At 46.3% G+C, this 25492-nt stretch overlaps 1 protein-coding gene across 1 annotated transcript; it reads left to right on the top strand.

Annotated features, from left to right (window-relative positions):
• Positions 1–2068: 2068 nt before the first annotated feature.
• On the top strand, positions 2069–25454 carry LOC121833526 (contactin; the record flags this gene model as incomplete). Its single annotated transcript, XM_042286912.1, is given in 13 exon segments — positions 2069–2189; positions 4732–4889; positions 6621–6741; positions 7205–7371; positions 8250–8370; positions 9126–9281; positions 10008–10246; positions 11914–12078; positions 15710–15907; positions 18867–19163; positions 19312–19507; positions 21250–21351; positions 24223–25454. Coding segments are annotated over 12 exon segments (2031 nt in total), but the record flags the coding sequence as incomplete, so codon positions are not given.
• Between the last annotated feature and the right edge of the window lie 38 nt (positions 25455–25492).

Genomic DNA, 25492 nt, shown 5'->3' on the forward strand with positions numbered 1-25492 from the left:
TGTCTTCAAAGACGTGAGTAGGTAGTGGACACGTTGTGACAGATAATTTAACGAAAAAAGGGGACCAAGGTGCAATTCCTCTTTTGTTTGTTTTCATATGAAGCCCTTTTGAGTGGCATTTGACGTGTCACACATGTGGAGACAGAAAAATTAAACATTCATTTTTTTTTTATAACATTGGTACGATTAAAACAAAAACTAATTCCCATTTCATGTTTCAAGCTGTAAGGGACGTGTTCCCATCTCTAGATGGCTAAGGCCAAAAGAACTGCCTGTATCTTTGGTGTACCCCAAGGATGCACTCTACACCCACGTCACTTATAGCTCCTCTGTGGCTTCACGATGACGCACATGACATCATGATGCGCCATCGTGTCACCTGACGTCACGGTGGGACATGTTGCCATGTGACATTACGAGGTGCCATGCCATTACAGTGTTACGTGACCTCATAGTGTCATGTGACATTATAGTGCTATGTGATATCATAGTGCTTTGTGACATTATAGTGCCATGAGACATCATAGTGTCATGCGACAGTGGCATGTGACATTATAGTGTTGTGTGACAATATAGTGACTACAGTCGCTGACTGTTTTTTCGGACTCCGATAATTCGGACTTGTTGGATATTTCGGACCTAAAGGCGGAACCGTGACTTACCCCATAGAAATAGTGTATATTCACGACCAGTATTTCGGACAGTTTGAAGTCTGAAAGTTTGAATATTCGGACAAAATCGTCGTGAGCGATCAGCGGAAAACACCATCGAGAATTGGCCATTTTGAATTCTATGTTGCCTGCAAATGGATTGGCTTGGTTTGGCAGCGCTACTTGAATACTCCCGAGTCCTCCTACCGCTAGGTGACGCTATGCTAGCCCTTTTTTTTTCCATTTTGCTCCATGTCATCATCATCATCATCATGATTATCATTTTGCTTTGTTTTTCTGTTCCTTCGCGTCGCCAGTCGCCATTTTGCGCTCGTGGATTTGTGCTTATAGGCCTGTTCACTCTTGCAACCGAGTACGACCGAGAGAGACCAGACCGGTTTTTAAGCCTTTTGCGACTTCTTAGGATCGGATGCGATGCAGCGGAGCTGGTCTTAAGAGATCGCAAAAGACTTAAAAACCAGTCTGGTCTCTCTCGGTCTTACTCGGTCGAAAGAGTGTGAACGGGCCTTATCTCATTCGGACAGCGCTGGCTTGGACGTCATGGCCCCATCTGTTGTTCTGCCGCCGCGATGTGTCGTTAAGAAGCACAGAAAGTACTCGACCATAACGCTAGAAAAGATGGCAGTGATTTTCAAGCTAACAGAAAGTTGCCGAACGCAAACGGAGGCGTAACCTGAAACAAGGCACTATTTACGGCTTTTTAAAGCCCACTTCGAAGTAATAAAGGCAAGTTTTTCAATCTGCTGAATTTTTGGAGTGCTCTATTGTTCGGACGTTTTTTCGGTCCCTGCGAAGTCCGAATAATCGGTCCGCGACTTAGTGCCATGTAACACTATACTGTCATTCTACATCATAATGTCACGTGAAATCAGTGTCATAATACACCATAGTGCCATGGGACATCATAGTGTCATGTAAAATCATAGTGCCATGTGTCATTATAGTGTCATGACTATAGTGCCATGGGACATCATAGTGTCATGTGAAATTATAGTGCCATGTGACATAGTGTCATGACATTATAGTGCCATGGGACATCATAGTGTCATGTGAAATAATAGTGCCATGTGACATTATAGTGTTATGACATTATAGTGCCATGGGACATCATAGTGTCTTGTGAAATTATAGTGCCATGTGACATTATAGTATCATGTGACACAATGGTGTCACGTGCCGACTATCACGTTGATCACATCATGTAAACACTGATGTCACCACAGTGTTCACATGATGACATCACAGTGAACCTTTTGAGACGCTATCGACATCAAATGAACGTAACGTCATCAGCGTGAAGCCAGCATGGAGGCCACGTCCCACCTAAGTTCTAAGAGCTGGCCCCAAAAAATTGGTTGCTCCTTTCTTTAAATGTTACCCTGTGTCACTGTTGCCAGGTGGATAACAACATCTTTATAATAGAGGAGTTGGTGAGGAAAGAAGACGAAGGAATGTATCAGTGTTGTGCGACCAACACGCTGGGATCAACCTACTCCTCGGCTCAGCTGAGAATTGTCAGTAAGTATTCTTTGTTTTGAGAGCCGTCTTCGCCTAGTCTCAGAGATCACCCGTGTCCCGACACATTAAAAAAACATATGCAAAGGAATAAAAAAAAAAAATATTTAAACAGCCTAAATGGAAAAAAGAAATGTCATAAAACAAATTTACGAAGAAAAAAAAATTATTTTCGGAGCTATATTTATGAGGATTTTTTGTCAAGTGATGTGTAACGGTCCTCCTTTCTACTTTTCTCTCTCGCGCCTGTGTGTTCCATATGGAAGAGAGGTAAGCCGCTTGGATTGGTTTGGCTGCTCAGCTAAACAACGTGCATAAGCCTCGTGCGACTTCCGCTCCACTTCGGTGCGCTCTGTACTCTTCGGTTTCTGTGCTGGTGGTGGTAGCAGTGGTAGCCTGCATCTTTTGCAATGGATTCAGAGTTGAAGCGAAGATTTTTCGAATGCATTAGGCAGCTAGGGCTTGGCCCCTATGAGGACACACCTCAAAGACCAGTGAATTTCCCTGCGGAAAGCTTCGAGGCCAGTGATGTGGCTGTGGACAGCGGTGCCGCCGGATCGCAGTGGTATGAGTCAAACGGAAGCTATGAATTTCTTATACTTGTTGTTTCTCATACGTAAAGTATTTTGTTAAAAAAAAAAAGGCAACAGAAAACAAAGATTAATAAGTAACTTTTAGAGCCGATAGGAAGCTCCTGGAAGAGCGCAAGCACCATGAGACTATAGTGGCCATTCACGTGACTGGTAGTTGCCACTTTCCCACGAAGTTGATGCCCGCAGGCTCCCGCGGGCATCAACTAGAACAGGGGTTCTCAAACTGGGTTCCGGGGAACACAGGGGTTCCACGAGCTAGTCTCATGGGTTCCGCGAGCACCCAAATTGCAACCCCCCCCCCCCCCCTCCCCCCCCATTGCCGCAGGCTGCATGGCAGGACCATGCAAAGCGCCTTCATCTCACTTTGTACTGGTATCGCGATTGATATGGTGGGGATGTATGGGAAGCAACAGAAGCAGAATTGCCTACAATTGTGCATCTGTTGCTTCTCGGTCGGCAAATATGGAGGGGGGGGGGGGGGGGGGGATGGTTCCTTGGCAATTTTTGAGGCTTCCTGGGGTTCCGCGAGACCAAAAAGTTTGAGAACCCCTGAACTAGAAATTTCTTTCGCACTGTAAACATAGCTTAAAAAAAAAAAAAAAAGAAGATTCCTTTGCATTTGTTTTTTTAGGTGTGACGCTTCATCGACTCATCTCTTGTTCGCATTTGATGCATTTATTTTTTGAGAGGGTCATACTTTTGCTGACTTTGCTGTGTGAACTTAAAACTTTTTTTGTGTAGTTTAAAATGACGTACTGTAAACGACTTAATTTTCGCGAATAGCCTACAATTCGCGAATAATAGGTCCCGTGAACGATTCCGGTAAAATGTAAACACATTGGAATCTATATTGAGATCTCACCGCGTCGAAAAAATTAAAACCCTCTAATTATTCCAAAACTTCAGCTTTGACCTAAATCTCTAACTATTGAGCCCGCAAAAAATAACTTGTTTAGAGTAATTGGGTTGCGCCGCAATGCAGCATTCCCGAGGGACGATAACTGTTGCTACCTCCGCCTTTTACACAGAACATATTCAGGGTTAAAATTTTGTTTACAAAAATGTCTCAAAAATGTGTACAGCAAAAGTTTGCTCGCTAAATCTTGAAGACTTGCTTCATCCTGCTAATTTAAGCGAGAGGCATTTTCTCGCTAGCGGGGAAACTGAATTAGTGTATAATTATACACCGATTAGGCTAGCAGTTGTCACGCTGATTTTTGCTGATTGATCACGGTCATTTTTGCTGAATTTAGCGGAATTCAGCGTGACTCCCGAGCTCATGAAAGCTCTGAAATAAACACCTGGTGCATCGAGCACACACTACACATCCTGTGTCTCTCGACTTGATCTCTAGGATTAAGATAAACCTAATTATATTGCGCCCACCCCTGTTCTGGAAATGAGCAGTCCTGGATTGCTGCAACACTTTATCGAATCGAGATATGTCCTCGAGTATCTTGTTCTTTTGAACCTTGCACCTTATGTGAAGGAACCGTTGCCGCTGTCCGCTCGGAGAGTGACACTCTTTTCTATACCTAAAACTAGCTAGATAGACAATGCCACGTCACTACAATGATAATTCCGTGACATACCCTAATAACTTCCCGTGACATTGTGTAACGATCAGCAAAACTTTTATAGACTTCATTTCTGTTGAATTTCTGTAGCTTTTTAATTTCGGTGGATGATTTCTATAGAAGTTCTCTAGAATATGGAAAGAAATTTCATGGAATGTCACGCGACATCGTCACGTCACGTGACACCACGATGGACATCGCCATTTCTTGGGCACAAAGTGTGGGATCCAAGTCTACGCCGAACACCGACGGATCGCTTATGTTTACTGCACGCTCAAAGTATGTGCCCAAACAATGGCGGACTTGTACAGTTGCAATTGGAAATTGTGACAAAGGCGCTAAACTCACAATTTTTTTTATTCTCTTTTTATTAAGCGATGGCACCGAACTTTGAGAAGTACCCATTGGAGTCCGAGACGTATGCGGCGGAAGAGGGCAACGTGACGATCGCCTGCCGACCCGAAGCCGCGCCCTTCCCGGAGTTCACGTGGCGCAGGGACGGCTACGCGGTGCCCACTGGCGGAAGGCTGCAGGTAAGCGAGATGCAACGCCTGCAGAGGTTGAACGACTCCTAAAACGAAAAACTGCGGATGAAAAATGACGAGGTCGAGATTTGTAGAATTTTGAGGGAGGCTGGGTAGAAAGAGGTACGATAAGAGGGCGGGTTGTCTGGGGAAAAATGTTGTTAAACAAACTCGTCCGAAGAAATAAAAAAAAATTTTCGTTTAAAACCACGCGATTGGCTGTGTCTCGGTGAAGTTTAGTAGCTGCTGCACCGTGGATTGCTTTGGCAATTGAGTTGACGAGAGGTAAAGAACATCCTCATCTGCTTTCCCCTTCCTTCTTTGTCGGCATACCAAAGTAAAGTAAGATTCGCTAAGTGTGAAAGTATCTAAAATGACATATTTTCTCGACTTTGCAGGAACCGCAACATGCACACAACTTCTGTAGAAGACATTTCTTTTTTTGTGTGTACCTTACAATTCGTGCAAGTTTCCTGCTTCGACATTTTCCGTGAAGGAATTCGCAGTTTGGCGACAACAAGGAGATACACTACCAAACTGACTTGTGGCTCGTTTAGGATGTTCCATCTTCTAAAGCGAAAGCATTAACTGTCTCGTGTAGCGAGCCGACGTCATCAGCTTTGAAACCGCGCCAAACGGCACCTTAAATCCTTTCTCCAAGTGTAGCCAGCTCCCAGCTATAAAACCACGCAAAAAGCCTGGACACGGCACCTTGTTTCCCCGATCCCAAAGGAGTGAAGTAAAGCTGATGAATTTTGAGGGGCAAAGCTCCGTAGGGTCTAGCCTTGTCCACCCGGCGTCCGTGCTAACATTGATTGCCATCCCGTCTGTCTTCTTAAAAAAGGAAAAAATGTTTGCACAGTCGACAGGATTCAAACCTGTGCAGGGAGACCCCAATGGATTTCTAGTCCATCGCCTTAACCACTCGGCCACGACTGGGGGACGAGTAGGGGGCTCTGAGATGTGGTAGTAACTCAAGAGCTGAGGATGTCATGGATGAGACGTTGCATGTAGCCTCTCAACGTCTATACATGAGAGGGCGCTGCGGTCAAATGCGTATATAACCGCGTTAAACTTTGCATGCATTGGCTCAACGTTTATAGACGAGAGGGCGCTGCGGTCAAATGCTCAAATGTGTATATAACCACGTTCCATACCACACATTCTCTTTCTGACATGGACCGTTGACTTAAGCGGTGGAGATGCGTTCCCTTGACTTCTAGCGGATTCAAGCTGATCTGCTAGAACCACTGGCTCTGCATTTCACCGACCATAAAGCAGTGAAGTCGAAATGCAACCCGGAACTCAGCACTACCTATGAGCAATAAAAAAAAAAATCAGCACCATCAGCACTACCTATGAACAAAATCAGTATCATCAGCACCACCAGAGCTTCGCCCCAATCAACATCATTCACCACATAGAGATGCGGCCATTTTTTGGCTTCAATCCCATTGGCTGGTGCGCGTTGACGAGGCTCCCATTGGCCGTTGCGCGTCGGTTTGAACGAACGCTCACCCGATGGCTCTGCGTGTCCGCGAGGCAGCGGCTCCACCGTTCCACGACCAAGGTCAGCACGCCGTACGCCGCTGACGAAAGAAGGGAGCGAAGAGCAGCGTGCATGCTTTCGCATTCACAACTCGTAAGAAGCGCTTAGGTCTACCTCGAGCCTTTTTGTTTTCATGCTTTAGTGCAACACCCTACCCTGTGTCGTGAACGTGTTTTCTTTTTCTACGACAGGTGCTGAACAACGGCTTTCTTCGAATCCACCCAGTCCGCCGCGAGGACGAGGGAAACTACACGTGCACGGCCAAGAACCAGTACGGCACCGCGACCAGCGGAGGCCGCCTCATTGTGCTGCGTAAGCGTGCTACCGTGATGTCATATCGTTCGAATTGGGCACGGCCGGATACATCTGGCTACAACTGTAGTTACGGCCGGGGATGGGGCTGCAGCCATAAATGTGGATTTGGATGTGTATCCGGCCTTTAATGCAGCTTGCAATGACAAAACGAGAACCTGCAGTTCAGCCTCTTTCAAGTCTCTAAAAATAGAAACTATTGTGCGGCTTTTTTCTGGGACTGGGTCGAGGGCGTATGCACGAAAGAAGTAGAAATTGTTTAAACAACATAATTCCCAAGAAGAAAAAAAACTGGCCAACGTCCAGGTTTTTTTTTAAATTGGGGTGCTCCGGTTGCTAATTTTTTGGAGGGAAAGGAACGATGTTTCATTGACGGTGTCAGCTCAGCAACTCGCACCTTTTTGTGATTTATAGTCAAGTTATTATAGGGCGTCGTTAATTTGGGCGGATTCCCTTTGAACAGCGCCGCCTAGGAGCCTGGAGGCCCCGCCACCAAGGCTACAGGCACACGTCGGGGGCACCGAGGAGCTCATGTGCCAGGCGATCGCACCCCACATGCTCGACCTGTCCTACATCTGGCTGCACAACGACCTGCGCCTGCACCCCCAGGACTGGCCCCAATACGGAGTCGTGAGTTCTTTCTGGATTCGCACGAATTTACTCGCATTAGGCGTTTGTGAGTCCGGTGATTCACATTAGGCATTTGTGAGTTAGTTGTCAGTCTGGTAACTCACATTGGGAGTTTGGGAGATAGTTGTTGCAAGGTCTGGAAACTAGTGTAAGCAAAGACAATGTATTGTTTCTAGAGGGATGAAAGTCATTCTTTTCTTGTTTTATTCAGCAGTGGATGGTACATACATGCTAAGAGTAAAAGTGCTCGACATTAATGAGTGAGAAGTTTGCCGTTTCTGTGGCATGCGCACTCGTTACCAAGAAGACATAGAAATATTTTCAATTCGGTGTCTTCCGCTTTTGTCTCGCCAAGATTTCTGAGAGATTTGGCAGCCACATTGGTACTTGGATTGAATTGACACTCGTGGCTACAAGGTGCAGATGTAAAAAGGGAAAAATGAAAGACGTTTGCAGTTCTTTGTAATGCCGAATTAGAGCGCAGCTTTTGAGGAGGAGGATGAGGAGCAGGGGAGAGGAGGGTATGCCCGTGTAACGTCACGAGGGTGACGTCATTCGTGACCCTTGTGACGCTCGTGAGCCTCGTGACGTCACTGGTAACCCTCGTGATGTCACTTGTGAACCTCATGACATCACTCGTGACGTCACGCGGTTACGTTGACGGTGACACTGCTCAACTTGGGAACAAGCGCCTAAGAGCTGCGCTCTTAAAAGATGTTTTATGTTGGAAAAAATGTTTTTTTCTACCGATAGCCATATAAAGGAGTTCACAAATGTACTGTTGTAGTCTCGCAAGACCTTGCTTCGTGTAACAGCTAGGGGACAAACTGCCAGAATGTGACTTAGCCGCTTCCACATTCCCTTCATAAAACCCGCAGGGTCGAAAGCCCGGCTACCTGGTCATATACAATGTGACCTTTGCCGAGGCTGGCCGCTACACGTGTATCGCCAAGACGTCCGTCGGAAAGGTGCTCGCCAACACAGAGCTGCTGGTCATCGGTATGTTGGATACCTTGATCATTGCTACCTCTTACACATAATAAAAGTTAAGTGGAATCTCCCACAATAATGTTCATGGGTAATGCGGGGCAACCAGAATAAACAAATAAATTAAGTAAAGTAAAAAAACGTAATATCTCCAATGTCTGTACCAGTGCTACGAGCTTACTAGTAGTACAACTTTACTACACTTGGCATTGTATTTAACAAAGGGAAAGAAGATCACACTGGCTTTGTTTGCCTTCTCTTTGTTGTCTGTAGAGCAGTGTGGATAAGTGAGTAAAGAGAGGTAAAAAAATTGAGAAGTACTAAGAACGAAGCATATGTTTCCTGCAGGTTGTGAAATCCGATGTCCGTGTCCTATTTTCTTTCACACAAGCCCTGATAGACGCTAAGTTTTTCTCCGATACAAATATTTGTTGCCGAAAAGCTCCGAGCCGATGTAAAGAAATAAACCCCGAAAAAACGCCCCCAAAAACATGAATCCCTGTTTATAAATAACCATTTCTGATTTATAGTATTACATGCATTTGATCTTGCAAATTGTGCAAAACCTGCCCTTTAGTGAAATGCAGTTCTGGGGCGACCTCATAGATGGTGACAGTGCGTCAGAGTGAGAGATTACATGAACTCGGGTTTTAAGCAAAGGCAAGTGTGTAACGGGCCTTCACCCGAACCTAAACTTGCCACGCGCGCTGTGGAACGAGCAGAAAAGAAGGTGTCGCGGAGAAACTAGAGGTATGGCGTGTTTCTAGGTCCCCCTGGACCCCCCGGTGCAGTGCTGGGCAGCAACTTCAACGCGACTTCTGGGTTCATCGAGTGGGCGGACGGGACCAACCACGGCAGGCCGATCACGAGCTACGCCATCGAGGGCCGCACCAATCACAACGGCACCTGGAGGGAGCTTATCAGTGAGTGGTTTCCCGCATAAGGTGTTGTAGGTACCAGTCGGAAGGGTCTGGTACCTTACGAGTCGAAGAGATCGTCGTCAAATAGGCCAAAAAAAGTCGGTGCTCGTTGTGCATAACAAGCTCAGATTGTCGTCAAAGGTGTATTATAGTGGTAAGTTTTATCCTTTGAAATTTTAAGGCATAGCTCTGTTCAGGCGAAATAATAGAACAACTTTTGATGGCGAGCTCCAACGCAGACAGCCCGAGTTGTCCAAGAGTCATGCTCGTGGTGCCATCTACTGACGGGCGAAAGAAAGAGACGGTGGTGGCATCTGAAAGATTGCATCACAAACGCAACTTTTGGGCAACTTGGTTGTCTGCACCAGTGCCATTCAAAATGTCAAGAATGTTCTAATTTTTCACAGGCACTGAGCTACGCCTTGAAATTTCATGAACCAAAAACCACCGCTAAAATACAGCTTTGGTGAGAATTTGAATTCGTTAGGTGCAGGCGCCGATTTTTCCCGCTCGTTTAACGGCAAGCCCCTCGACCTGTAACACTCTGTGTACACCTTTCCGGCGTTCATTACCGAGGCAAAAAGATGTCGAGTCACTGGGCAGTGGACGCTTGTGCGGTGTACACTATGTATGCTCGGAACGTATTCCTCAGCCCAGTAGACAAAGATGACAGCTCTCAGGAGGCTACTTTCGGAACGGCCTATGGACTCTATCCCCTGCGTCCTCCAGACATCACGTACGCCGCGGAGCGCCGGATGACCCCCGGCCGGCGCGGAGTGGAACTGGGTCCCGTGCTTTCCCCGTGGAGCAAGTACGAGTTCCGCGTCATTGCTGGCAACGACCTCGGCGTCGGACAGCCGTCGGACCCGAGCCCCCAGTACAACACGGCGCTGGACGCCCCGTACGTGGCGCCGCGGAACGTCGGGGGCGGTGGCGGCAAGGCGGGCTCCCTCACCATCACCTGGGAGGTGAGTGGCTCTCGCTCGCCGATTGCGTCGCCTACCGCGAACTGTGGCGGTCCGTTTCTGTCTCCCTGTCTTCTTTCTGTCTTTCTGTGTTCGTCCAGCTGTTTCTGTCTGCCTTTCTGTACGTGTTTGCTTGTGCGCAGAGTCAGCATTTGGCTACAACTTGTGTCCTCACCGATCAAACGCGAGTTCCGGCCGATCGCTGATGCAGCACCGGTGTCTGATCCGTGCCCCCCTTTTTGCAATCAAACATTGCAAAAACGGGGGCACAAGAAAATGCAACCAAATGTCGCGACGTGCCCTCATTTCCAATTTATATCTCAGAAATGGGGTGTAGCACAATGTCTGGTCGCCTTTTAATAAATAAAGGAGGCCGCACGTGACTGTAATTTTACCTTTCTTGGGATGCTTAGGACGCATAGATTGAGTATGGCCATAAAAACACAATCTCGAAGCCCCCATAGCATCTCTTAAAAGGCATCTGCAGGGAAAAAAAGTGTTCTTTAAACAGCCTATATGGGACCAGCATGCCACAAAACAAATCTTCCGCAAAAAAACAAACTTTTTCTAGCAATATTTATGCCGCAGGACGTAATTTAGTCGGAGTCGCAACTTCTCCACATTTGAAACTCCCACTCTTTCGACGCGCGCGGAGTGGCCGTTATACGTCACTCCAGGACGTATAGTGCCATACGTGACATATAATACCACCTTTGTGGCACGCGATTTAAATTGGATGAAATAGCCGCAAACTAAAATCAATCGTGCAATAAATATTTCTGTAAAAAATTTTGTTTTTGGCGAAAAAATTATTTTGTGATATGCTTGTCCCAATTAGGCTGTTTAAAAATAGTCTTTTTTCTTTGCAGTTACCCTTTAACCCTCTGGCGGTCGTCGCCAACATGTGTGTTGATGATTACACGTTTGAAAGTGACGGCCCAAAATGCTAAATAGCGTGCACTGTGGGAGGTGTTGCTATGTGGTACGTCTTTGGTGAGCTATAATTGTTATATCAGCACAGTGTTTCGCTTTACCGAGTTATTTCTAATTTCCAAATATGACGCTTTGCACGTGTGATGCTCACTTCGCATGCCGGCCGCTCCGGTGGTAGTGCCAGTGGGAGCACCGGCTCTTTCAATTCGGACTTCTTGTAACGCCTTTTGTAATTAAATTCAGAGGACGAGAGTTCATCATTCGACGGAGAAGCTCTGTAAAGTATCTCCAGTTAAGAATCTGAATGCGCCGGAACGTCGCTGAAGCGGACGTGCCAAAATGAAGCAGAATGGAAGGAAAGTGACAACTTTTTGCCTTAAACATTTTTATTTGATGCTTCTATATCTAAACAGCCTGCAAGCACTGTTCACATGCTCACGCTAGATAATTAAGGAAAAACCCGTGCGTCGACCCTTCTTTTAAACTATTCCTTTGTTAACAAAACCTAACCACTAAGAACAACCCTAAAAGAAAAAAAACAAACTCGACCGTCGCAGGGTTAAAGACACTACAATTCATGCTAGCCAACTCACAAACGAGTGCAAGAGTAAAAGCAAAACAGAGATCGTCCGCAGGTAGGGAAGAAAGCCAAAGCCGCGTTCCAGCACGCGAAGGGGGACGGAAAATCAACTCGAAATAACGCCCTTGTTAAACTCGGCTCCCTCTTCTCATCGCAGCGTCTGTCACCAGAGGAGTGGAACTCCCCGGAGATCTGGTACCAGGTGTACTACCGGCCGAAAGGGGACCGCAGCGAGCCCCGCAAGAAGAACCTCCGCAACCTGGGCAATGTCGGGCTCTACGTGGTGCCAGTGGGCGAGGAGAACTACTACTTCCCCTACGAGGTGGGTGGCGATGGGTTGCATCGACGACCGGAGTGCCGCATTCTTTCCCCGTCAACTTGTAATAATTCCGACAATATTTCTTTTAAATTTCATTTCGTTTCATGTCTCTTTTCTGCGCTCACGACCAGCCGATGCCTAGGCAACGATGTACAAGCAGCGAGATTGCAAATTAGTCGGAAACAACCTAAATGCTATAACAACTTTCGATGCCTTGGCAACGATGTACAAGCAGCGAGATTGCAAATTAGTCGGAAACAACCTAAATGCTATAACAACTTATATATGTCAATATCTTCTGCACCGAGGGTGTTACGCAAGTGTTGTATGTAGATCGTGGGGCTAATTAATACAATTTGAGGAGCGAAAAAAAAATTGGGGTTTCGTGTTTTATCTTTTTCTTGATGAAGGGTATTCTTTCAGGTTTATTGTTTTCCACAGATTTGTGGTTTTTCGGTGTCGGACCAAACGGGGGGGGGGGGCTTACGTCGAGGAAGATAGGGAGTGAGATTCCCCAACTTCCAGGGAACGTGCCCAAACACTAAAAAAATGTCCCGGTACCGATTAAAAAAAACGAGATGAAGTGTGCTGTTCCGAAGCAAGGAGGCAGCCTCGTGGACAGTGCTGCGTTCTGGGTCAACAAAAAATGAAGCTGTAGACGAAGATATTCTTCCTGCGAAGATTGTTTTTTTTTTCTTATATGAGGAGAGCTCCTATTCGTCGTTTGTCGGTTTTTTCCGATTTCGACGAAACCGACTCGGGGCTGAATTTTGGGGACTAGTTGGTGCTTACTAGCTTTGTGCGAAGATTCGAGATTTTAAATATAAATCAAATATTTTTTTATTCGATTCATATTCGATTCGAGAATTGCATATTCGGAAGTTTCCGAATATTCGGTTATGGCCGAATATTCAGGCAATGTACGAATATTCAGGCAAAAAGTAAATAATCCACATGCAGGACATGACCCGAACACCCAGAGCTTCCTTAAAGGGCAACTCCGCTCAAACCCGAAAAATTTAGGCTTCCATGTGATTCACATTCACAAAGCACTACTGAACAACTCTACGTCTTCGGATTCGCGAAATGTGGAATATTATTTGTGTAACCCTAATTTAAACATCAGCAGATACCGAAACCGAAACTTCGGTTGCGTCAGGCAACATTGGTCTCGGGTCACCAGGGTCATGGCCACGTCACGTCGAACCACGTGGTCTTGTGACGTTCGGAAGGGAGCGAGAAACAAGACACGCGACGCGGGCAGTTCTTTTTTTTTTTTTTTTTTATTGGACGCGGGCAGGTCGCTTTGCATGGCGTGGACGGTGATGGCCCAGGAGCGAGGGGGAAGGGGAGAAGACGAAAGAGGAGAAAAGGAGCGGAGAAACAGGCCGATAAGCGCGCCGGGCAGCGCAAACTAGCGCATCCGTGTTACGGTGATCACGTGAATGCCCGGTCAGCCAACACCGGGAGGAGAAACTCATGACGTCATCGTTCAATTTCGCTCTGAGAAGTAAAAACAAGCAAAACGTGAGAATGACGTAGTCATGCCTCTGACGTAGTGGCTCAACGTTGGCCGCTCCAACTCCGTGGCATTGACTGCGTTGATGATTGCGCCGCACGCTAAAGTTGGCAGATTTCGGCGACTTGGCTCGCTTGAAGGTTTGATGGCCAGTTTATTAAATATATAAACGGAATTAGATCGTAATATTTGACATGGGGTCTTCCTATATGATACTGAAGAGGGCCTACATAGTTTTCTAAATATCAAAAATGAAGCGGAGTTGCCCTTTAAAAGCCATGTTTAGTCGCCTGAAATCCGAAATCGTAAAAAAAATTACAGGAGGACGCTTAAGACGGTTTACATGTAGGAATGCGAAAGCTATCGTACACACGGTGCATTCCTACAAGCAGTGCACTCTGCTCCTCCGCAAAAACCGGCCTCTGCGGTGGCCGCACGCGCCGGCCTCTCCCTTTTATTGGCACGTGGGCCGCAGCACCAGGAAGGGGGCTTCTTTGTGGGGTGGCATTCCTCAGAACTATGATGCGTCGCAGGCATTTTAACTGCCGTTTTGCTGAGGAAAGAAATTTAGGAGCCGTTTTTCGGGGTTACAAATTTCTTGCTGCGCTCCATGGGAGAGTTAATGCTTTCGCATTAAAACTAAATTGCTGCTGATTCTACCGCGCAGATAAAATAATGAAGGTTGAACAGATACCTCATAGAACAGAATTTAGGAAACTCACGCTAACATAAAAATAAATGCTGTGCACTAGTCGCCGTTGTTGAAATCTGACCGACGATGGCTCTTCGCTGTCCAGAGGTTTGCTTTCATCTAAAGCGTTTTAGGTGCCGTGCCTCTTGCACCTCTCGGAGGGTCTCTTTCAGACAACACTTTGCGGGCTCGTCGGTTCGCTGGGATTGCAAGGCCACGCAAAGCTGCTCCGTCATTATTTTTGTCAGCCAGCGTGATGGCCTTTCATCTAAATAAAACCTCCAAGTGGAATATTTTTTTTGTTTTTTCATTTTAAAAGGGCAGACGCGAGTCCGTAGATGCGAGAAAATGCCCGTGATATGCATACCAAAATGGCAAGTGTAAACAAGCGGTCACGATGGCCACGGGGCTAGTCACCTTATAATGAGTATTGCGGTTTTCTTTTGAGTTTTGGATTTTGGTTTTGTTTGTAATGCGCATGTAGTTTTGGGCATTGATTTTGGTGGAGAAAAGTGAGCATTAAGAATTGTGTGAACGTGGTATGTATTAACTCACAACAAAGGAGCTGTTTTGGTTTTTGTTTTGTCAAGCCTGCCATTGTGAGCCACTTTTCTAGTGACCTTATATTTTCCGCTGCAGGAGCAAGGGTATTTTCTGCTGCAGGAGCACTTTTCACTGAGAAAAGAAAGTGCCTATGTACTGAACATGGGGAACAATTAATTTTCTTGTATGATATTTTGCAATAATTTCATTAGCAGCTGACATCTAACTTACTGGCTAGTCAAGGGCAATTTCAATTTTTTTTCTTGAAAAAAAGGTCACTACCAGTTGTTTGTGTGACATTACAGGTTGCTTTTTTACATGCTATGTAGACCTGTGCAATTTTGTACAGTCTTAATTTTGTTTATTTGTATAACTTATCAGTTGCACCTTTTGCCTGCTTTCATGTGCAGTTGAGGGGTGATATATAATAGCTGTGTTACCAGCTGCATTGTTTATATGCTTCCTAGTCAGTATAGTTTCCTCTATTTGAGCTTGTCAACATCATTTTCAGTTTTGAAGGTGAAGAAAGCATTTGCATTCTTTTTGTTATTTCTTAATGGTACAGACACATTCGAAACATGAGGATAGACTGCTCACAAATAGACAGAACAGACGAGGTAAGAAGAGAATGGAAGAGAAGCGCGTCATCATGATATTTAATGCATACCAACTAGCCCAGCTTACTATCTTACTACATTTGAAACATATTCAATATTAAAATTTTTTTTCCTAATATTCATATTCGAAAATTTCAATATTCGCACACCCCTAGTATTTACCGAATATACGGAACACTCCTAGTCATAAGCCTCGTTAAGAGTGCGGTGAACATTTGATCTCGCGAATACTGCCAAGCCCTAAACGTCGCGTGATGTCCACAGGTGCAAGTGCAGGCGGTGAACGTGCGTGGCGATGGCCCCATCTCAGATGCGGTGACAGTTTTCTCGGCGGAGGGCATGCCCCAGGTGCAGCCGTCGGGGGTCTTTGCTCTGCCCCACAACTCAACCGCCCTCAATGTCACATGGACCCCCTTGGACATCACCCGAGAGAAGATTCGAGGAAAGCTCATTGGACACAGGGTGAGCGGCCCCCCCAACCCGATGCTAGGATGTCTGCTTAATAGTGTTGCGTGAATATTCGAATTTTCGAATAATACGCTATTCGATATTCACTTCGAGATAAGCTGAGATATTCATACTTTTCAAATTGTTGATCGTGGCGGACTAGTCTTGTTAGTGCGCTTCTCGCCGAGCACCTGTGCACTGCGGAAAAGCAATACCCGCAGAGCTCGCGGGCTCCGCGGGTATTGCTTCCCCGCAGTGCACAGGTGCTCGATAAGAAGCGCACTCAACGGGGCTAACCCACCGCGATTATGCAAGTGTATGAGTTAGTCATCAATGTCTTGACAACCCATGTTCGTCATTCGTGCTTTTTTTTTTTTTTTTGTCAGACTTGAAATTGGAGATAGAATATTTGCATGTAGCAAGCATGTTTATAAATCCCTTCGATTAGGATATCTGTGACAGTTTTGTCGTTTATATGGCACAGTTCATAAATATAGCTATATTAAAATTAACTGAGCTTAGAAGTGGACTAGTAGTAGGTTGGGAACAACCTGTGCGAGTTCAGCTGAATTTTTGTTTAAGCATGGAGCACGGTAGTGAAAGGTTTGCAGAAACTATTCAATATCCAATTAGAATATATTGGGCCAAAACCGCTACTATTCGCTTCCAACTCAAAATCCACTATTCGCACATGACTACTGTTCAGTACTCAGCTTCGAATGCCTTCTCATTGTTGTGTGCCCGTGCTCCTTGCGTGCGTGCCATCTCTTCTTTTAATCAGCCGTTTTGCCCCCCACGGTGTGTTGATGTCTCCTGTAGGGAAGACGAAACGGTGCACTTTGTTTTATTCAATTTGTCTTCTGCAAGCGGAAATTTTCATAAACTTGCAGACACCGGTGCATGTCCCCTAAATTTAGGGACAAGAACGAAAAGGGGCGATTAGGGGAACGCACTCTAACCCATCGGAGCTTTTTATATCGGGAGAGCTTGGCCAACGGGCAGAGCATGTCGCCCGCTAGAACAAGTCGACTTCAGGATAACCCAAGATGGCGTGTCATCTAACCGAAAGACAGCCGTGGTTTGTTACGCTTCAACAACCCAGGATTGTAGAGGGAACATACCGTTTCCCAATTGCAAGACTCTCGGCTACAGTTGCTGATGCATCGTCGCACAAAAATTTTTTGTACCAGCCAGCGTTCTTTTCGCTGCATTGCCGACGTCGCCGTGCTCCATCGCAACGGCGCAACGTTTTTGTCGCCCGGTGCTTGCTCCGTGTAGAAATCGCCGCGATTTCTCCTCACTTCTATAGACCAACATGCTGGCTTGACGTCACGGAGCTGCGCTGCGATCGCGCCAGAGCTGGGTAGTGTGGGCAAAAGGGTGCACGTTTTGCTAGGGCGTCATAGCATTTCAGCATGCTGCAAAGCTGTGTAGCCGTTAATTGCACCAAAAGGTACAGCAAAAGTAGCGGGGTGAGTTTCCACAAGTTCCTGGCAGACTCTGAAAGGCACGCAAGGTGGATAATATCCGTGGATCGAAAATAATGGTCGCCTCACGTGGACACCCGTTCGTGCGGCAAGTGCTTTCTTGAAGACAAGTGTGGCTTCCATTTCAATCTCTGTCTTGAGGCTTGCTTATGTGGAGGAAAACCGTCGTCTGATCGAGACCACCGGGATATTGTTTCCACGGTGTTCGAGCAACAAAGCACCGGCCAAGCGCTCGTTGGTAGCTCGCTACGCCCGCTATCAGGCTAAAGAAGATCGGCGATAGAACGTCAGTGTTGTGGGCTTTACCTAAAAGAAGTAACGAGATACGTTACTCGTTACTTGCAAATAAAAGGATCGCATTACTGTTACCGATAAGAAGCAACGCACGTTACTTTTGCGTTACTTTTTAATTACGATTTAACTCGTTTTACTCTTTTGACGGTATAGGTATGCATAAAATCCTTTTTTAAGAAGAAACATTATGTTCATGCAGAAACTGAACATAATTACTTTATCTCTTTTTACGGTTTCACTTAAATACTCACTAGAAAAAATGCAAAGAAAAACGCGGAAAACTCAGAAATTTACGTGGCTTAAAAATGCCTAAAAACACAGAAAAAATTGAAGTGTAATTCCTTTAAGACTTGGGAAGAAGAAGCAACAAGTAACATAACTATGTTGCCCGTTACTTGAAATAGTAACGTAAATAAGTTACTTGTTACTGTTTTGAAAAAGTAATGAGTATGTTACTATGTTACTGAAAAAAGTAATGTGTTACCGGTAATGCCGTTACTTGTAATATGTTAGCACCAAGACTGTAGAACGGACAAGGCGTTACCGCTTGTCATGCCTTGTGGTCATGAGGTTAGGAAAAATATCATACCTTGAGTTCAAGATGCCGTGTGTATTTATTTAAATAATAAATTCACTTCCGCAGACCCACAGTCTGCTGATCCCGCCTATAGTGCGGCAACTGGCTGGAGGTAATCGTAGGCCTAGAGAGACTTGTACTCCTGCACCGTGTCGGCCGTCAACTGGCTTGGCGAAAAAACTAAATAAACGACGACGTGAGCGGTCAACGTCGATGGCAGCAATTTTGCGTTGGAACTGCACCAGGTTTTGTTCACGGCGTATGGATCGTCGAAGGCAACGCTGTCCACGCACATTTTGTCTAGATACCGCTGCCGTTCAGGCTCGGGTAGCGAGCTCAAATAGTCAGGCATAACATACGACATACGTTGGCAGAAAATACGACGCACAAATAAAGCTAGAAGTGTCTCTACAACGTCAACAACGAGCGCACGCCATAGAACGTAATGGCGAAAACATGAAGAGCGTGGCCGCTTTTGCCCACATAGCTGCTGCGCATGCGTGGCCTCCCGGCCGTGTAGGTAAACAGAGCCTTGCAGCGTGTCGGTCCATAGATGTCTCTGAGGCGTGTCGAAGTAGAGCCTGACGGAGCATGTTTCCGGTTTGCCTTGCCGCAGATCAAGTACTGGAAGAGCGACTCCAACCCGGAGCTCGATTCCCTGGTGCTGCTCAAGCGGGGCATCGAGAACTGGGGGCTCATCGTGGGGCTGCAGCCCAATACGGAGTACCGGGTGGCCGTGATGGCATACAACGACGCGGGCTCGGGCCCCGAGAGCGAGTTCTTCGTGGCCAAGACCTTCAAGGCGGCACCCCTGAGGCCCCCGACCAGCGTCAAGGTCCGGGCGCACTCGGACACCAGCGTCAAGGTCACCTGGCGCGGCGTCCTGCCCTCCATCGAGGAAGAGTCCATCCAGGCACGTCCAGGAACTTGGCTCGTCCAAAAGTTCTCTTGTTTAATTTTGTGGTGCCGATGACATCGTTGAAGTGTCACGTCGCCGGCAAGTGATCCTGCCATTGTCTCTGAGAGCTTGTTCCGCTTGTGCCTTTGTTGCGGCACCGCAGGGCTACAAGGTCCGCTACTGGGAGGCGGATCAGGACCTTACTTCGGCCAAGGAGGTCTATAAGGCTCTGGATGGAGAGGACCTGGAAGCCATCGTTACGGGCCTGGTGCCGGGCAAGGTGTACAAGCTCCGCGTCCTTGCCTGGAGCTACGGAGGGGATGGCAAGATGTCGTCGCCGCCTTGGGAGTTCCGCGTCGGTAAGTGTCTCCTTTCTCGATGAAATTTTACAGCGAAGCTGTATGCGCTAGGATTCGGGGGAAAAAAATGTGTCCGCCGATATTGACAGAAAACTCCCCCCCATTAGTCGTGGCAAGTCTGGATAAATAAAAATAAAGAGGGGGCAACCAGCGTGAGTCAGCCTTCCTTGGCATTATTAGATAGTGAGGTCCTGATCCCTTGTTATCATCTCTAGGCATCGTCCTCAAGGTCGTCCTTGGCGTCGTCCTCTAGGCCTCGTCCTTGAGGTCGTCCTAGATTTGATGTTGTCCTAGACGTCCTCGAGGTCTCTTTAGAAGTCGTCCGAGAGGTCCTCTAGGCGTCGTCCTCGAGGTCGTCCTAGAGGTTGTCCTAGACGTCGTCCTCTAGGTGTCATCCTCGAGGTCGTCCTAGAAGTCGTCCTCTAGGCATCGTCCTCAAGGTCGTCGTAGAGGTCATCCTCGAGGACGACCTCTAGGGCGCGAAATTCATAATAGTTATTATGAAATCGGAAAATGAAAATGTTGCAAAAAACCAACATTCAAATATGCCCGCATTTTTTCAGTGCCGTGCCGTCAGTGGAAGGCAGGCTTGCCAGTCCAGCAAGCAGTCTAAAAAATGGGCTATGTCAAACATTTGTTCCGTGCTGGTGCGTGCATACTGGAGGGAGGTTCCAAAGTATTTATTTGACACCATGAACTTGCTTGTAATCAGTTGGGAACAAAATCTACAGCCCGAAAAGCGAACCCATGCCTTCCACTGGCATCACTTTTTGCTGTTGCCAGTAGAGACTCAGTTTGAAAAATATGGTGAGGACCAAAATTGTAAATTCAATAACTTGTTGAAAAAGAAACATTTTGACCTAATATTTGGTATACTATTTTAACGATGTTCGTTGCTGTGTTTAGCACATTTTCAGCAAATCGGGGATCATGAAGAAATTGCCGGAGTACAGCTTTAACTGGGGGAGGGGGATCGAACCTTGGTAGCAGAAAAAGAGTGGACTTATTCTGCTGTAGTTTTCATCAGGGTTTGCCACTCTTCTGTGAGGTACTGGTAAGAGGAAACCAGCAGGAATTGCGACAGAGTCTCTGTGCAGGTTCCTCCAAACAACCGAATGCGAGCTTTTCTTTTTCTTTTTTTAGTTATTAGTGTTTAATAAATACCGATCATTCATGAAGCAGAGAACGGGGATCAGATTTTGTTTGTACGCACCTGTTTCTGCAAATGTGAATTCATGTTGCTGCGACAGGCCCAACGGACAGGTGGGTCCCTTGCTAAAACAAGCGGGAAAGGGTGGACTCCAAGATGGATAATCCTCTTAGATTATCTTTAAGCCCTGGTGTTATTAGGTTGTCTATACTTCATTTCAGCTAGGTCCGAGCGCGGCCGATGTCATGAGCCGAAGGGCCAATAAAACAGCGGAAGAGGCAGAACGCCATGACGTGCTCTCTGCAGTTGATAGGACTAGCCGGTATTCGCCGTCTCTCTATGCACGCTCCTCTGCCGGCTAGTCCTATCAAGCACAAAAAGCACGCCATGACGTTGTGCTTTTTGCGCTGTTTCATTGGCCCTTCGGCTCATAACATCGTCCGCGCTCGGACCTAAGGTGAAACGAAGTATAGCATTAGTTTCCGTTATATAGTTTCTTTGGGGGACGAGCAGATTATCTTTGAGCTCGTCGGGTTTCCCGATGCGTTTCACGGTGCTGACGTTGCGTCTTACCTACTTGCGTTCGTTTCAGGGGAGGGCACATCGGCCTACACGAGTGCCACCGCGATCCACTTGGGAAGCTTCCTGTCCTTGGGCTTCTCCTACCTGCTCACCAGATTGTAAAGTCCGAAAGGTGGGTGGAGCGTCTGCTTCTTGCGGACCATTGGAGTGAGCGGTTTGGGATGTCTGGGGCAGTTATTGACTGTGTAACTGGGTGACAAATTAGCGACATTTCGAGTTAGCAAACGAACGTTGCATCTGTGCTAAAATATGCATCCACGAGAATAGTGCTTACATTGTTTAGCACAGACGGTATACTAAATGTGCACTGCAAGCGTGCATTTCATACAAGTTAGGACATGTGCAAGTTTTGGGGGAGTTCAACCCTCGATTAGGACATGGTTTTATTCGAGTTTGTTTTCAAAAACTAAATGATAACGTTGGAAATTGTTTTTAATATTTTTTAAACTTTTTCTAAGTGTTGCGAGTGATGAGTTTATCTTGATTGAGTGCGTCTTCCCCCTGCGGCATTGGTGCATTGCGGCAAAGCGACAGCCATGGTGGCGGTGTCAGTCGTGTGCAGCTCTAGCCTTCACTGTGGTAGCGAAAAACTAGCGACACGGGTCGTTGCGGCAGAATGGGGAACTAGGTCTGGGTAGAAAGTAAAATCTGCACAAAGGTGCCGACAGAAGGCACTGGCGGTGCCGATCGCACGGGTCGCAGTTGCCTCAGTTTTTCCCCGCTCCCCCTTTTTCTCTCTTTCCCTCCATTCCACGTATTCAATGTTCTATGTTCTGACCATTCGTTACTCTGACTCCTCTGGTTCGATTGCAATTTTCAAAGATAGCTTGTTTGAGCCCGAAACATTTGAGTAGAGCTTATGTGCTCAACAGCTGTCTTCGAAACACGCACGACCCCGCAGAGTTACTGGTACACGGCATTATATTAAACAACAAAAGAAATCTGCCGATGTTTTATTTGTATTCGTCAAAGAACAATACAGTTTCGCAGACACTGGACCTTGAGGCATCCACGACTGGATTGCAGAGTTGTTAAAGAGTACCTCGATGAAGTCTGCGCAGGGAGAGGTGAACTCTTTCTGATAAGTAGATATAACAGCATCCTTCTGCAAATATGTAGAAGAAACAAAACTCACTTCATGTGCGGTTGCTTCGGCACGTTTTAAACTGTTACATGTTTAGCGAGACTAATTTGCAAATTTCTCAAGGAGGTTAAAACTTAAATCAACAAATATACACCTTTATAAAAAAAAAAAGGTTTAGTTTTACTTTTCTAATCTTCGCGGACAACTTCATTGAGCTTTCTTTTTCTGTCTTACGACTAAATATATGTACAGACAGGTAACTGTCACAGAACACAGCTAGAACTTGCCTGCAGTAAACAAAAATCCAGGGTGCCAGTCTTCCGCACATTTCCAAACGCCGCATCCCGGATGAGCGCGCAAGCTTCGAGCAAAAACCAAGACGTTGCTTGGACCTCACATACTTCTAGCGATCGAACGACCTCGTAGGAAACACTGACGGCAAAACGGATCCTCCAGTTCCGATGTGTCGATTTCTCCAACTTTGCGTTGGCGCATCTGAACTATCCGCGCTCCGCACAGTGCGTGATGAGGACGGAGAGCAGAGAAAACCGTTGCAGCAGCCACAGGTAGAAATTCAAATGCTGGTGCCACAAATTATGCAACCCCTCAGGAGAGGGGCTTTCTGATTGACTCAGGCAGACGGAAAGCGTTGACCGTACGGTGATTGAGGTGGTCTTCCACCGCGGTGCGTTAAAATGTAGCGGTGAGAACCCGAACTAGGTACAGGTGGTAACGTGTTGATAGAGGTAGAATTGGTGGCATGTGGCGCCTCACTCCAGTCAACCTACGAATTTCAGAGCTGCATCCCGTTGGCGGTGTTGCGGGTACGACTTTTCCGCAGTGAAGCTGCGCAAAAGGGTCGAAGCATCATTCAAACAAATTTGTGCACACGTTAAAAAAAGAATGTTGTGGATTTTTTTTTTTCTTTTTCTTTCAACAGGTGCTTCAACGTGTCAATGCAATATACTGTTCACAGTGGATTGGATCTCGCTGGTTGTGTGTTTGAGTAGAAATATGTGGAGTAGCACCGGTAATGTAACCGGCAGTGTACAGCAAATTGGGATTAGTAACACAAGTACTTTAGTTTTGTCTAGTAGACAACATGAGTTTTGCAAGAAGCAAAAGTATGCAGGCAAGCTGGTTAGGAAACATAATAGTCTAATCCATTTGAAAAACAGCGCGAAAGACACACGGACAAGAAGGAGAGAGACAGGACGAGGCGCTGACACGTAAACGGCGATTAAGGCAGATAACCATGAAGGGTCCGAAAGAAGGTGAGGAGAACATAGAAAAGAGCCCTTTGCAGTATAAATGAAGCTTACTAGAATAGAAAGTTGGGCGAGTTGGTAAGAATCTTCTTACCAACTCGCCCAACTTTCTATTCTAGTAAGCTTCATTTCTACTACAAAGAACTCTTTTCTATGTTCTCCTCACCTTCTTTCGGACCCTTCGTGGTTATCTGCCTTAATCGCCGTTTACGTGTCAGCGCCTCGTCCTGTGTCTCTCCTTCTTGTCCGTGTGTCTTTTGCGCTGTTTTTCAAATGGATTCTTACCAACTCGCCCAACTTTCTATTCTAATAATAGTCTAAACCCCGAGACACTGAGAAATAAAATACTAACAAACAACACAAAGTTTCTTGTCTATTACAGTGCAATCCACTTAAAACGACACCACATGTAACTATGTACTGCTTATAACCTTCAGTTTCAAGAGTTTCTAGACTAGAAACAATCCATTTCTAGGCCAGGTACAACGATAATCGTTTGTAACGACTGAATTTTCTGGTTTTCTCGTTTTCATTATAAGTGGGTTCCACTGTATTATATTTCTCGATGTCTCAGGACTTAGACTATGATGTAACATAAGTTTGTGTGCTGAAGCTATGTTTCCTTTTTCAGCATTCAAAACACTGGAGATGCCAAGGCCCATCGCAACTCTCGATGGAACCTGCCGTCGGCTCAGAGTCGGCGAGACGAACGCCGTGCCCGTGCTTTCACCTGCCGTTTAGAGCATACCTGTGATTGGGAGCCGTTGAATCTCAATTTGAGTTACGTATTAGCCGGAATACGAGACTGTTCGAGCCCCAAGAGGGACTGGACTTCTCCGCGAATGTGAATACGGTCATCTTCGTCCTTAGCAAAAGAACAGAAGCCTCATTGGTACGCTACCTCTTAGAAATAAGGCGGCCAGTTTCTATGAAGTCGAATCTATCATATCCCTCTCTGTAATTTTATGAAGGGATTTTTAAACATTTACATTGTTTGCGTGGGATCGATGCGTGCTGCGGCGCAGCATCGAGCTGTTGCGTCCACTTCATCTCGTAGTTTTCGGACATATACTTTTCCTCGTGTATGCTCCGTTTTATACTTAATATGCAACGCTGTCAAAGCTACTGGTGCGAGCGCGTGGCTTTGTCTATGGTTCCGTTTGTGCTAGCACGCATGCAGATTATTGAGATCGAGCCTCATGCTTGCACCAGTAGCTTTGACAGCGTTGTACGCCAAGTGTGAAACAGAGTAGTATCTACAGACATACGGAGTGCATAACCTGAAATGTTGACGTGTGTCGCTTCAATTAGAGTAATTGGAGCCAAATCCGGTTCGATTATTAATGCACCAGATGCAGAACTTTTCTCATGTGGTTTGTCAGTGTTGTACAGTTGAAGCTCTCACCACTTGAGCTCAGTATGCTAAGAGACGTTAGCCAAGTGGATATTGTCAACTCGAGGCCGACTCGGCGATTGAGGCAGCTTTGCACACAGTTTCCGACCATACACTGTTCATGTTCAGCGTCTTTTTAACTAGGAAACTCTCAGCAGGCAACTGCAAGAGGAAGTGTGGATTTTTTTCTACCGCGACTCGATCGTGCACTGCCACTTCCTAGGGCGAATTCGAATGGTCAGTTTGGAGTGCTTATTTTTTTATTGAGCTAAGTGCTTTAAGCCGATTGTTTGATTTTTCCGTCACCTTTTCGACGTGTCATTGCGATCTAGCTCTACGATGGCAGAGAAGGCTATTCTCGTTGAGGGGACGTGTTGGTTAGTGACGGGCGAACGGTTGTTGGGGCTTCCAGCCGTCGTTGGAAGCTTTGGTGCCACGTTTGAAGGTGTGTCGGTTGTGGAGCGTTTCTCGTAAACGAGAGGGGCAGGTCCTTTTCCTTTTTTTTTTT

The sequence above is a fragment of the Ixodes scapularis genome, unplaced genomic scaffold (genome assembly GCF_016920785.2).
Source record: "Ixodes scapularis isolate PalLabHiFi unplaced genomic scaffold, ASM1692078v2 PGA_scaffold8__174_contigs__length_109621045, whole genome shotgun sequence".
NCBI lineage: Eukaryota > Metazoa > Arthropoda > Arachnida > Ixodida > Ixodidae > Ixodes > Ixodes scapularis.